Genomic DNA, 13,738 nt, shown 5'->3' with positions numbered 1-13,738 from the left:
GTGTAAAAGCATACAGGAACATTCCTGTCCAAGGACCTGAGAATGGAACTGTCCTTCAGATATAGCTGCAATGATGTCTGGAACAGAACTTCTGCACCTGTCTGTTTTGAAAGGAGATGAACAGATCTATTAGAGGCATTCCCCACATCTTGATTAGATACTGGAACACCACTGCCTTGAACTTCCACTCATAGATTCATAGGTATTTTACAAGGCTAATGACCATGATGGCCTCTTTAAGCCTAGTCATGAATTCCAAATCTCTGACAAGTTCTCGTACCCTTGATAAGTGTAAGCAGGGGCCTGGCAGATGAACCATTTACAGGCTGCCTGTAATCATTAGACACATAGGTGCCAAACCAGGGATGAATTTCCAGTTCCCCATCCAAATGCCAAAATTACATTTCAACTGGGTTAGGGAGGAACTTTGCTTCACAAGGATGGGGAGCCTGCTCCACAGAAGGGGTAGTCTCTGGGATATAAACCTGTCTCTCCAGCAGGTCCTATTTATATTACAGACAAGCTACATTTTTAGAACAGGTAATTCTGGTTTTGTTTGTTTTGCAGATATGCAGGAGGTCCATCAGGACAGGGTCTGACAATACCTTGTATACCAGGCATGAGGGTCCGTCTAGGATCTGCTTAATCCTTCTGCCATAATATTCTGCTCTGACACTATGTATGATGCCAGAACAGAGAACACTGTGAAGCCTACTCCCAAGCTATCACTGCTAGTCAGTACAAAGGGTAAGATCTCATACCCCCCTGTATATTGAGGTACCACCTCACCATGATGTTGTCCCTCACTACTAGAAGAGGACCCAAAGTGCAAGGGTCATAAAGAACTTTCAAGGTGTGAATCACTGCCACCATCTGCTTGGTATGGATGCACTTCTGTGTCTCCTTGGGCCCCCAATTGGTGTGCACATGCATCCCATTGACATAGCTCCCCATGCAAAGTCAGACTAATCTGTCTGGACAGGCTGTACTGACATTGGTTGGGGGGACGGAAGCTCTGGACTGATAATCAACTCTTCTCTTCAGAACTGTAACTCTTGCCTGATGAAGGGCAGCACGGGCAACTGGTCCAACAATTTCAGGTACACCAGTGAGTTTTTCTCATGTGAAGACAGAAAAGTGGTATCATGGTTATCACGGATGCCATCAGTCTAATAATTGTAAGGAATTCTCTCACTGAGGGGACATTCACCTTGGAGAACTCCAGAAACACAGTCTGGTATGACGGGACCTTGTCTTCGGGCAGAAATACTACTCTCTTGGAGTCGCTCAAGCTCCCAAAAAGATTAGCTTTTGCCAGGGTCTCAGGCATGACTTTAGGAGGTTCAACTTGAACCCGAGATGGAAGAGTAAAGTAGAAACCTTCTCTAGCGATTCCAAACACCTGGGTGCAGACTTTGCACAGATCAAAAGTCATCAAAGTATGGAGAAATGTGAATGCTCAGGGTCTGATTACCAGAACAAGGCATTTGATGAACACTTGTAATGCAGTGGTAGCCCACAGGGCAATACAGAAAACTGATGTGTTAACCAGACACAACAAATGTCAGATATCTCTTAAAGAAATGAGCAATGGGGATATGATGATAGGCATCATTCAGTTCCATGACCACCATGAAGCAGTTGTCTGGCAAAAGAGAAAGCACTGCCTGCAGGGTGAGCATCATGAAATTGGGGAGCTCGACAAACGTATTCCGAAAAGAAAGGTTCAACACTGGTCTTCACAACTGTTCTTTTTTGGATCCAAGAAAATTCTATAGTAGAAAGTTCTCATTCTTTCCAAAAGACAGTCTGCTTTTATAACCCCTGAATCCACCATTTGCTGGGGAAAAGGAGGGAATAAATTCTGGTCTGGTGGCTGAGGGGGAAACCCACCAAATGGAGGCGGGTGGTCTTTCCATTTCCATCTGTAACCCTGGCTAACAATGTTGCACCCATTGGTCAGAAACTACTGACAGCCAGGCTTGCCTTGTTGAAAGCTAACTTGATAGACTAGTCACCTGATGGGGGACTTCCTGAAGTCAGGTACAATGTTTTGGCATAGTCATAATTTGGGATGGAGGAAGGATATCCTTTTTAAGAAAGGAACCCTTCTTGTTTGGCTTGGTAGAGTTGACATCCTGCTGTTTCTTTTTACTGCCTTGGTTTTGTTTGGCTAGGAATTCTGTTTGTTAGGCTGCTGAAAGTTATCTTTGCTTAAGGGAAGAGAACTTGGGAATATGAAACATTTTCAAAACTCCTTTTAATTCTGTCTTCCCAGTGTTTTAAGGATCCGATTAGCTGCTGTAACAAACACGCAATCAGAATCAGAAGAAACATTCAAAATATAATTTTTTAACTCATCAAAAAAATTCTGGGATGGCAGCCAAGCATATCTCCTAAGGACCACAATGCTGTATTTCCAGAAATATCAACCACCTTCCAATGCACTTTTTAACACGTTTTGACATCTGAGAAACACTGGAGACAATATCCTTAACACAGACCTCTTGCTTTGCAGACAAATATTTATCAAACTCATCTAAACTGCACATGCATCTCAACACAAATTTCCACATAAAAGACTGGTTGTTAAACACTTTAAAAACTACCATGCTGGACTGTGTCAGCTTCTTTCCCTGAAATTCTAGCCACTTGCCTAGTTTATCTAAAGGGACTGGATGAAATGACAACAGTGCATGGTTCACAGACAAAAGGGTTTGGCAAAGGCCCGGCAAAGTCAATCATATATTAGGCAAAGCCACAAAAAAGAAAGGGGAACTATGAACTTTCATGAAGACATCCTCCAGTGCTCGAATTAATGGAGGAAAGTTATCAATGTCTGGGGCCTCATCCTTGAACAGATCATAAACTCTGTTAGTCTCTGGAGCAACCGAAGATAGCTTCCGGGTAAATGCATCTCTAAATCTAGTCAACACTTGGGGAAAAAGAAAACATCTATCTGGGTACCCATGCCTGGTCTTTATCAGAGGAACCTGACTGATGTGACAAAGACAGGTCAGAGTTCTAAGACACAGGATCTGCTTCAAAAAGAGGATCCTTAGCAGACTGACCAGTGGTAGAAGCACTGGCATTACTCATATCACATACTCAACTGCTTGAACAATGGATCTAGCTATAGTCACCATCGCAGGTGAAAAAACATCCAGAGACTGCTGTCCCACAACCTGAAGAATCTTCTGTCCTTTTTAGGTGTATCCTATACTAGTGGGAGAATCCCCTGGGGTAAAAAGTATTAATGGTGGCAACAGAATTTGCACACCTGACTTCCCCTGCACCTAAAGGGTTCGGTTCTCCCATATCTGCAGCAGGCAATGGTACAGTCCCAGAGAATGTCTCTGACCCTTGCATCGTACACAGTTGTGGTCCCAAGACCATACCAATGGACCTAGCGGTAACAAAGGTGAGTAGTCCAACAGCCTGCTTGAAGCTGAAGTAACTGCAGAGTCATAAGCCATAGACTGAGGCATACTTTCTGATTTATTCTTTAGGTTTTAAGGTGCAAATGGGGCAGATGCTGGTGGTGATGTGGTACATACATGAATCCATCAAGACAGGGGCAAAAAACTAGCTGGATCAATACCAATTACTGGTTGCACAGTCATCCCAGTACAAAATGGACAAAACCCCACAAAGTCCCCTCTAAACAGCAAACTGAAGTTATTTCTGTTGGGAAGCTATACAGAATAAGATATCACAAAAAAGACAGCATTGTCAGTAACTAAGCATAAAGTACAATAAACACATCACATATACCCTAATATAAATAAATAAAGGTTATTTTCAGCCTAACAAACAGAAATAGCCTCAGACCAGGAATTAAGTATAACATTAAGTAAAACTCCTGTCAGGAATGACATACAAACAAAATGGTGCCAAAATCGTGACTTAAATAAGAAATTTGTTTAAAATGTTTCAAATCCATCCAATCACATCAAATGATAAATTCAAACCTTAGGCAAGAGATTAAACAAATTTAAGAAAAAAATCCTGTGAGAAGTACTTCACAAACCAATTGGCACCCAAATCATGATTTAAACAATAAAATAATTTAAATTACTGTAAATGTGTTCTATGACCAAAAATGATTATAGCCCCAAAGAAAAAAAACTGTAAAAATATCATGTTTTCCTGACAAAACCTTCACAAGAAGCTTATAATGAATGGAAATAACAGCCTCAAATTACTGTAATGAAAGGAACTGCACTGATATGCAGTTAATGCAGAAAATCAGTTTAACATTCAAAAATAGCCATAATACACTTTAAAAGGGTTAAAACCTCCACAGGAAGTGAGTAAGAACTTATAATAACCAGTATAAGACTTATACTACAAGAAAAATCACACTAAAGATTAAATCAAAGTTTCACAAGAAAAAATAAGCAGATCAGCATAATATTCTATTTAAACACATAGAAAAAGGCATAGGGAGGACATAAAACCCAAAAGGAGTTTTTTTTTTTTGTTTTTCTTTTTCTTTTTTTTTTTTATCTGAACTGTGCAGCTCTCATCCAGAGAGAGAAGCAATATCCCAAGAGATCTTTCTCTGACTGTGGCACAAGAAAACTGAAAAGGTACTGTCGTGTGTGTGAAGGGCTGTCCTCATCCTGCTAGGTGATTGGTCCTTGGGTCTATATCACAGAGAAGAAGTGTTATAACTTCAAACACGTAATGTTCGAACCATTATGTTCAAAGTTATTAAACTTCGACTATGGATAAAAAAGAAAAATGGAAAACAAAATAAACTGTTTTAAACGGGGGCAAGCCCCCCTGCACCCCCCTGCTACTTAAATATACCAACTCCAAGATTGCACCCCATTGAACAAAATGGAAACCTCCACTTATGGAGATTTCCATTCAAATGCTCAAACTTTTACAAATTCGAACTTATGGTCTCGACCATATGAGTTTCGAAATTGTAAAAGTTCGACTACATGATAGGAACCCTTGGTCCTTCAACCTCACATGCAGGCAGTGGGAGAAGTTCTGAGCTTTGATAGACTGTTGGATATAAGCTATCCTTGCAATAAAGGGAATGTTCGGAGTAGAGGGAAAACAAAGGATCAAGTGGAAAGATAAGAAGTGTATTGGGAGTGCAGTGGAATATCAACTCTAACATTATGCAGCACCATAGTAAGGGCAGTTGACAAACAGGGGAGCACCATAAAAGTAGAGTTCTCTAAACTTGGAAAACAAGGTATTAAGACTGTAAATAGAAAACCACTGGGAGAAGGGGGAACGGTAGCAGTAGTGAAGAATGTGGGAAAATAATATCTATTAGAGAGGAGGGAGGTGCTACAAAGTACCTAAGAGACAGACAGAGTCAGGTTCAGAAATGAATAAGACAGAGAGAGAAATGAGGATGTTAATGTGGAAAGTCAGCATGAACAGGGACAAATGGTAGCAATTAGGGATGAAGGAAGAAATAAAGTATAAGGATAATAAATGTTGCCAAGATATTAATAAAGGAAAGCAAGGGTATTTGGATGGCTATATTAAAAGTTAATGGGTTAAATAATCTTATATAGAAAGATTGTATAATTCAGTTCATAAAGAAGGCAGAAGTGGATGTAGTAATCATTAGCGGAAACCCACCTGGGAAAGGAAGAGCATAAGAAGTTAAACAGAACAGGACATACAGCCTTAGGAGAGGCAATAGGTAAAGGGAAAAACAGAAGAGGAGTGGTGGTTATTGCTAAAAAGAGTATCCTACAGAAGTCAAAGAGGAAATAAGAGACAAGTCAGGATGTATGGCCAGAAAAAGCGGGTGAGTGCAAGGAGAAAAGATGACAGCGATGGCCCTTTACACATTATTCCTAAATCACAAATAAGGAAGATTATATCCTACTGACAAAATACTAGCACTGCCATGAAGGAGATAAGTCTAGTTCTTGGGGACTGGAATTGTATTACTGAGAAAGATCAGGTAAGAGGTGAGCTGAGAGCACAAAGAGTGTGGAAAAAGGAAGATTTTTGATAGTGTATTTACAAGCAATAGGATGGGTAGACTGCTAGAGTACAGGAGAGAGAGAGAAATACATTTTACTCTTACAGGCTTACTCTTACAGGCAGAGCAGTCTAGGAAATCTAAGCTAAATAAAAATAAAAACAGTAGTTATGCATGGACCATATATTGATGAGAGTAACAATTACAGTACAGAGCTAGGAGGGATTGGACAGACATTTGCTATCCTCAGGAAATGTAAAGTTAAAAGAAGCAATACGTGGAAAGCTTGCAATGAAATGGAGAAAAATAGGATGCATGTAGAAAGAAGATACAGAAGGAGGTGGTGGGATACATCAACAATAAAGGAAACTAATAAAAAAAAAAAGGAAAGAAAATTGGTGCAAAAACCTGTGACGTTGCAAAAGAAAGGAAAGATGAGGGAGACAGATAAGGATAGGGAGGGGGGAATTAAAATAATTCTGCAAGAAGTGGATAGGAGATTATATCTTATGGTAATACACATGCAGCAACTCTACTTTAGTGCAAGCTTTCAAACCCTTTGTACATTAGCAGTTAGGTACAGGCAACGGGAGGTGTTGAGGAGTATACTTAAGATAAAAATATTCCCAACAAGGCAGGAAGCAAGTAATCTAGATGGAATACTAAATGAGTTAGTTTAAACTCTACTATGAGGAATTGTTTAAGGAAGAAAATGGGCAGTTATAATCAGCAATTGAGGAGGATAATCGGAAGGATAATGTAGTCCCATGGGTAGGAGCAGACAGCAAGTGGGGAATGGAGAAGGTGATTATAGATGAAATAGAAAGGGTCAAAATGGCTATGAATAAGTCACTGGGGAATGGATGGTATTCCAAAAGAAATGAGATCAGAAGTCAAAAGTGTGGTCAAATGCTAAGGGTATGGGAGTAGTTATTTAATAGAATTTTGCAAGAGGTTAGTCCTCCCAAGCCCTGGAAAGAGGCAGTGATATCAGTGAACACTTTTTGTTACTTTTAGTACTTCCATAACAGGTAAACTACAAAAAATACAGTTGTGTAAATAAATGTACCAGAAAAGTAGATGTTTGAATGATCACTACTGCAGTAGTTTTAGCTATATGGGTTATATCCTGCCAAGTATACAACATCCAGCCTCTAAACTTTCAGGGCACATTCTACACATCCAAATAGTTAGCTCGGGCTAAGATGACTAAAGACACGTTTGGGCACCAAGTCCTTCAGAGCTTTAATGCCAACAAAGAAAGGGTGGCTGAGCCCTGAAAAGGGCAATGCTAGGAATAACAAAAAATAAGTATTCACACCCTGGAATCAAGCTTGCATTGCCTTGTAAACATATGCATACAGGACTAAGTTGCTGCTTCTCCAAAAAGCCATAGATGAAGCCAAGATCCTGGTAGAGTGGGATTTGACTCTCCCTGAGACAACCATTTGGATATAGACTGTCCCTTCTTACCTTGACAAGAAACGAACACCTGATCCAAAGACTTGAAATATTTAGTTCTGTCAAAATACCAGAGTTGTCTGTGGAAATCCAAGGTATGGAGTATCCTTTCTCCCTCATTTTTAGGTTCAGGAAAAAAATTGGAAGATGGACAGCTTAGTCAATGCAAACTTGGATACCATTTTAGGTATAAAAAATGAACAGTTCACAAAGAAACCCTGTCTGTACAGAAAATAATACAGAGTTGACTCGCCATAGGAGCTTGCAACTCAGATACTCTTCCTGCAGATTTCTAAGCAATCAGTAAAGCTGTTTTCCATGTTAAGAACCTCAAGTCAGCTAGATTAGCTGGTTCAAATGGAACAAAATTAAGATCATAAGGAAAGGCCACTGGTTTTCTGGGAGGCCTCTTATGTAATACCTCTTTATAAACTTTTTTGACATGAGAATGCATTGAAAGAGGAGGATTCATGGGCAGTTATGCTGAAATGGATGAAAATTGAACCTTGATGGAGGAGTAAAAAAGGCCATAGGTTAGTAACACATACAAATACTGCAAAACTAGAGAAACACTAGCCATGAATGGGTGCTGGTCATGTTGTTGGCACCAACTAGAAAATCTTTTCCATTTGCTAACATAAGATTTTCTACTAACAGGCTTTCTTGCCTCCATTAGTACCTGCAGCACATCCTCCGTAAACAGGTGTCTAAAGGGAATTAAAACCCCATCATCCAGGCAGTCAGTTGAAGTTCATTGGGGTCTGGATGTATCAAACACCACTGATCCTTTTGAGTAGATCCATTTTGTGAGGAAGCATGTGGCAATTGCACCTGGCCATTTCCAAAATAAGGGAGAATCACTGTTGCCTGGGCCAGAAGGGAGTCACCACAGTGATCTTGGGGGTGTCCTTCTGAATCTTTAGAAGTACCCTGGATACCAGTGGAAAGAGTAAAAAAAACATACAGTAACATTCCTGTCCAAGGAAAGGAAAAGTCATCTTTCCTCCATGCCTTCTAGCATGGAGTCCTGCAGCAGAATCTTGCCATCTGATTGTTCAAAGAGAAGGCAAATAGGTCCTACTTGAGGGTCTACTTGAGGAACTCCCCAGATAGATGAAATCTTGGAAGGCCCCAGATCTAGTTTTCATTCATGAGGGTCTACCCTTGTCCTGCTCAGCTTCTCGGTCATACAATTTTGCTCTGATGGTATGTAGGGTGCCTGTACAGTGAGATTATGCTGTGAAGCTATATCCCATGCTACAATGGCTAGTCTGCAAAATGGATAAGACCTGGTTCCACCTTGCTTTTTGATGTACCACATGACTGGTATAGTCTGTAACAACTTGAAGAGGTTCCATGGGCCAAATATGATTCAGAGTAGAGTGCCTTGAACAGGGAAAGCATCTGCTTTATATTTATGTGCTTGAATCTGTCCTTGGTGTCCCAGACACCTTGCACTTTACTCTCTCCTGAAACTGCTCTCCAAGCAAAGCTTGAGGCATATGTGGAGACTGACTACTTTGGAACAGGGAGGGAGAAAGGGAGACCTGGATTTAGGGATATTTGCAGTCTCCACCAAGTGATTTCTCTTCTAACAAACCCCAGCACCGTGATTTAAAAAGACGAAGGATGTTGGTGCTGGGAACAAAGACTTTATGAGTCATTGTATCTTTCTCATATGGAGTCTTGCCAGGATGCCATGAGACCCAAAATCCTGAGATATTCCCTTGCAGTGACCAAAGTCTGAGTGGAAAACCTTAGAAAGATCTAGATATAAATGTAGTTTTCCTGTGGAAGAAAAGTCTTTTAACTGAGGTGTCAATCTGACACCCCAGGAACACAATCCTGTATGAAGGGGTCAAAAAAGACTTTAGAATGTTCTCTTGGAATCCCAGCTTGTGTAAGAAATTGTTCACTCAAGTAAGAGATTCCTTTCACTTCAGATGACTTGCGTATCTTTGCAGAGTCTTTATCAAATTATGGAAAAACGTGGATACCTTGTAGTCTGCAATGAGCTACAACTAGAGATAGATACTTTGGACTACCTACTGCACCAAGAGTAAGAAAGATAACAGATAATGTAATCCAGACACACAAAACCTTAAGAAATTCCTAAATTCTGGATGAATAATGATATGATGAGCATTTTTTTAATCTAGTGTTACCAGGAAGCTTAAATGAGGAAGAAGAGGTAAGAGGTTGTGAAGTGACACCATTTTGAACTTCGGCAATATCACAAAAAGGTTTAGGAAAGAAAAAGATCCAGAACTGGTCTCCAATCATTTTCTTTTTTTGGCACTAAAAACATTCTTGAATAAAACACTTTTCCCAACCAGGGAAGGAGGAACTGATTCTATCATTCCCTGGGGCAGCATGCATTGAAGGACAGGGGGAAATAAAGGATTCTTGTCTGGTGGATGAGGAATTATCCTCTGGAAAGGAGGGTTTCCTCCCACTGCCATCTGTAACATTAATGAACGATCTTCAGAACCCATTTGTCTCAGGTATCTGTTGCCAAAAAAAAAAGTGAAATTCAGGCTTTCTGTAAGGGAAATGGACTGTCAGGATGGGAGTAGGGGACAAGGTCATGTGAAAAGTCGTTCTGACTTGTACTGTCCTTGGCTTTGGGGGGTTCCAGGATTCTTTTCTGAACTCCCCTGCCATTTCCACACTTCCCCCCCCCACACATAATAATCTTCCCATCCTGGTCAGAAAGAGTAGGATTGGAATTAACTAAATGATTAACAGCAACAGTATTAACATTAACTAAAGCTGTACCTGTTGGGTCAGGTTTGGGAAGCGTGCATAAATATGTAAAGGTCTGAAGAACTTTATACATTCTATCTTGCTTTTTAGGGGTAGCAGGCTGACTACCAGGAGAACTGCAGGGAGTGACACACATCCTCCAAAGCTGACAAAACTGCAGGAAATGGTGAATGTTCTGGAAATTCCTTCTGTAACAGCTCACAGTATTTTCTGAGAGACCTCAATGTCCTCCCACTGAATACAATGGCACATTCTAGAAATAGAGAAAGAGAAACTCCCCACCAAGAGAATCTGAAACTGAGCTCTCGTCTGAATCAGAAAACAGAGGATGAAATCTTGTGTCTACCCCTTCATCTTCCTGTCCAGACTCAGAATATTGAATCTCTTCAGAAAAACAGGTATCCTTCTTTCCTTTACTAGAAACCACTGTATAAGAATGATTACTAGCCTGAATTTAGCCCTGAGACAGATCCAGTAAAATACTCCTGTCAAAGGAAATTTGAGGAGTAGTAGATATGTGTTTAGTTTTTGGTTCATTTTTGACAGGAAAATAGGGCCAACAATGTTAATAACGTCAGCAGCAGTTTCCTTGGGGATGGGCACAGCATTCTGACCAAACAAGGACATCTTTCCTGTTCCTCTCCAAGCTCCAACAAGAGTGACTCTCCCTTGTCCACGGAGGAAACCCCAAAAGCCACAGAGAATGTCTCTAACCTCCAGTCCAAGGTGGCTGTAGGTGCTAACCAGAGGGATCCAGGACAAAAGGTAAGTAGTCTGAGGAACAAGCTATGGCCACAGCAGAGTCACCTACCTGCAGATGAGGCAAACTAGTAGCCTGCTGTGGTGACAAAGGCTGTTTGCTTAACTTTTTCTTTTTCTTGCTGGAAGAAGGCCTGACTGTGGGACTGGTAGCTTGTTCCATGGTCAAGCCAAAGATGGTGCCTCTTTCCCATGGAAAACAAGCAGTAAAATCCTGTAAAAAATGAAAGTCCTTAAAAGTCTTTTTTTAAATACAAAACACAGTAAAAAGCACTTTAAACACTTTGTCAGCCCCCCAAAAGTCAAAATAAACAATTCCTCTGCAGAAAAATATGGTTTACAATGACTTTAAACAACTTTTAAACTGACAGAAAAAATGTGTTATCATTTAAAGGGTCTATATTAAAAGCTCAAAGAGGTGTTACATTGAACGCCTCTTCAGCGACACGTAAACATCGACCGCACTAAACCACGAACATTCAAAACAACAATTTCTTTCCCTGGGAAAGAAATCGCTAGCACCAAAAACACACACACAATTTCAAACATTAAGTGGGGGGGATGTGCCCCCCCAACCCCCCCAACTAAATATACCAACTCCGAGATCGCACTACAGTGGGGTAAAGGGCAATGTCACAGCTCAGGCCAAGCTATTTTTTTTTCCCGGGGGGGGGGGGGGGTCGCTGACCTGAGCCTTCACTATTTTCGAATTTCAGTTTATATGTGTAGGTGAAATGGCATTCACTGTAATGCCGTTTTGCCGATCTAATATAGACCCCATTTAAAAGTACAGCTAAGTGTCACAACAGTCTGTTAAAGACAACCCCCTAACAAATATAACGGGAAAAAAAAGAAAGTACAATAAAAACAATTTTTACTGTGGAAGGTTTTTTTCACAAAGGGAACTTGTCTTCCTTGCAAAGGAGCAGCAGAAGCAGATGGCTTTTGGTCCTCAAATGTTCGCAGAGGAGTGCTCTCACAAAAACAGGAAAGCTCTGAACAGCTTGGCATCCAAACCTGTCTTTTTAGTCAGCTCAGGTTGAGCTAAAAGTATGGGAGAGTGGAGGCTGTCCTGCAGCTTTGGAAGCTGGCCAGCTATTACATCCTTGGCAGGATATAACCCCCATATAGCTAAAGCTACTGCAGAAGTGATCAATATTGATGATCATCAATTATCTAACACATCCACTGTGCCTTGGTAAATGCTTCCAACGATGATGTTTTAAATTTTAATTTCCTCTGAAACTTAACTGTACATGCTATGGGTAATTGTGCACATACTCTGCAATTTAACATTTTTTTATCATAACTACAGGCTGGTTAGTAGGAAATTTTTCTCCTAATCTCCATTCCCATAAATATCTGATTTTGACCTAATGAACTGACGGGTCCAAAACATTGCAACACAACTGAAAAGTCCCTCTTGAATGCTGCTATAGCTATATATCACAATGGTATTAGACTTCACTCATTCAGTTTCTGTCAATTCAGGAATTTGTGTGACTTCATTAATGACATGGCTATCATTCTGTTATGACCATGTTGTCGTTTATTAAATTCCTAGCATACCAGCCTTATTCTGAAAACACAAGGTAGATCTTTCAGGAAAGCCTCTAACAAATTCAGAATTCTTGAAATAGCACGCCAAATGATACTTTCATTTCACAATCAGATCAAGCAAACCTATTTCTTTGCAAAGCAATATCCTACACCACAATCAGAAGCATAGCTGGCTCAACCACCACCCTGTGCCAGTACCATGAACTGGCCACCTCCCTCAATTCTTCAAGTGAAGAGAGAGAGAGAAAAGTCTGCTCCTTCTACTCGCACAATAAACAGGTGGTCAGATATACAACACAGCACCCCAACCCTCCTGCCCCAGCCAATCAGGTCCTGTTTCTGCTCCCTGCTAACAACCACCTTCCTCTCATTATTTTAGCTAAAAAAATATTTACTACCCTGCATGGAGCAAAACAGCGTTCAGATTTTAGTTAAAAAAAAAAAAAAAAAAAAACTTCTGTCTTTTAAACTGTAGCAACCTACTTGCTAAAAATGTAGTTTATGTCTTGCATAGAGTGCCACAGAGCTCAGGTTTTACTTCAAAAACATCTTTTTTTAAACTGCAGCAAACCACAAACATAGCTTTACAGCACTCAGGATAGACCACAAATGCAATATAGGTTTTTAAAAGCTGGTATACATTAAAGAATGATCAAGATCAGCTGATCACCCCCCCCCCCAAAAAAAAAAAAAAAACTATGTTGTCCCCTTCATCCCACCCAAGCCATGCTGAGTACCATTGTAATGACTTTCTGCTGCTCAGCAAGATCTATTTTTCATTTTGGAATTGCTGCACTTAAAGCAAATATCATAAAACTCATTCTTATCTGACAAGAGCTCAACAAGCTGATAACTTCAGTTAATAATACAATTACTCTTTTTTACTAAATGTGGAGTGAACGGACAGAATTATCAGGTATTGCAGATGGCAGTCTGACCTGTAGATTTTATCTTCTGGCTAGTCTGCATTGTACTGTCCTCATGATCTATTGGTTGGCTGGACAGAGAGAAGATCCAGATCTCAGCTACTTTGGCAGCCACTTCCTTGAGGTTGCTGAACAAACTAAGCACCTGTCCCCCTTCTGTCGGGTGCTGCATAACCTAAATAATGGAAAGAAGAAATAACATTACAATGATGTTAAGGTTCCGTTCTTCTGAAAAAAAAAAGCTAAACTTACATTAAGCATACAAAACAATAATGTCCAGTTCTACTTTAAGTGCATTAAT

General features: G+C 40.3%; 1 protein-coding gene across 1 annotated transcript in view; it reads right to left on the bottom strand.

Moving 5' to 3' along the window:
- PACS2 (phosphofurin acidic cluster sorting protein 2) overlaps positions 1–13,738 on the bottom strand; it is a 1,734,969-nt gene that overhangs the window by 1,271,749 nt on the left and 449,482 nt on the right. Inside the window, exon 6 of the mRNA XM_044073533.1 lies at positions 13,450–13,612. Coding sequence (XP_043929468.1) covers positions 13,450–13,612 — 163 coding nt within the window. The remainder of the gene's footprint in view (positions 1–13,449; positions 13,613–13,738) is intronic.

The sequence above is a fragment of the Protopterus annectens genome, chromosome 6.part0, assembly GCF_019279795.1.
Source record: "Protopterus annectens isolate FY-2018-M chromosome 6.part0, PAN1.0, whole genome shotgun sequence".
Lineage (NCBI taxonomy): Eukaryota > Metazoa > Chordata > Ceratodontiformes > Protopteridae > Protopterus > Protopterus annectens.
Note: the sequence above shows the minus strand (reverse complement) of the source record. Positions and strands in the feature narration are given on the sequence as shown.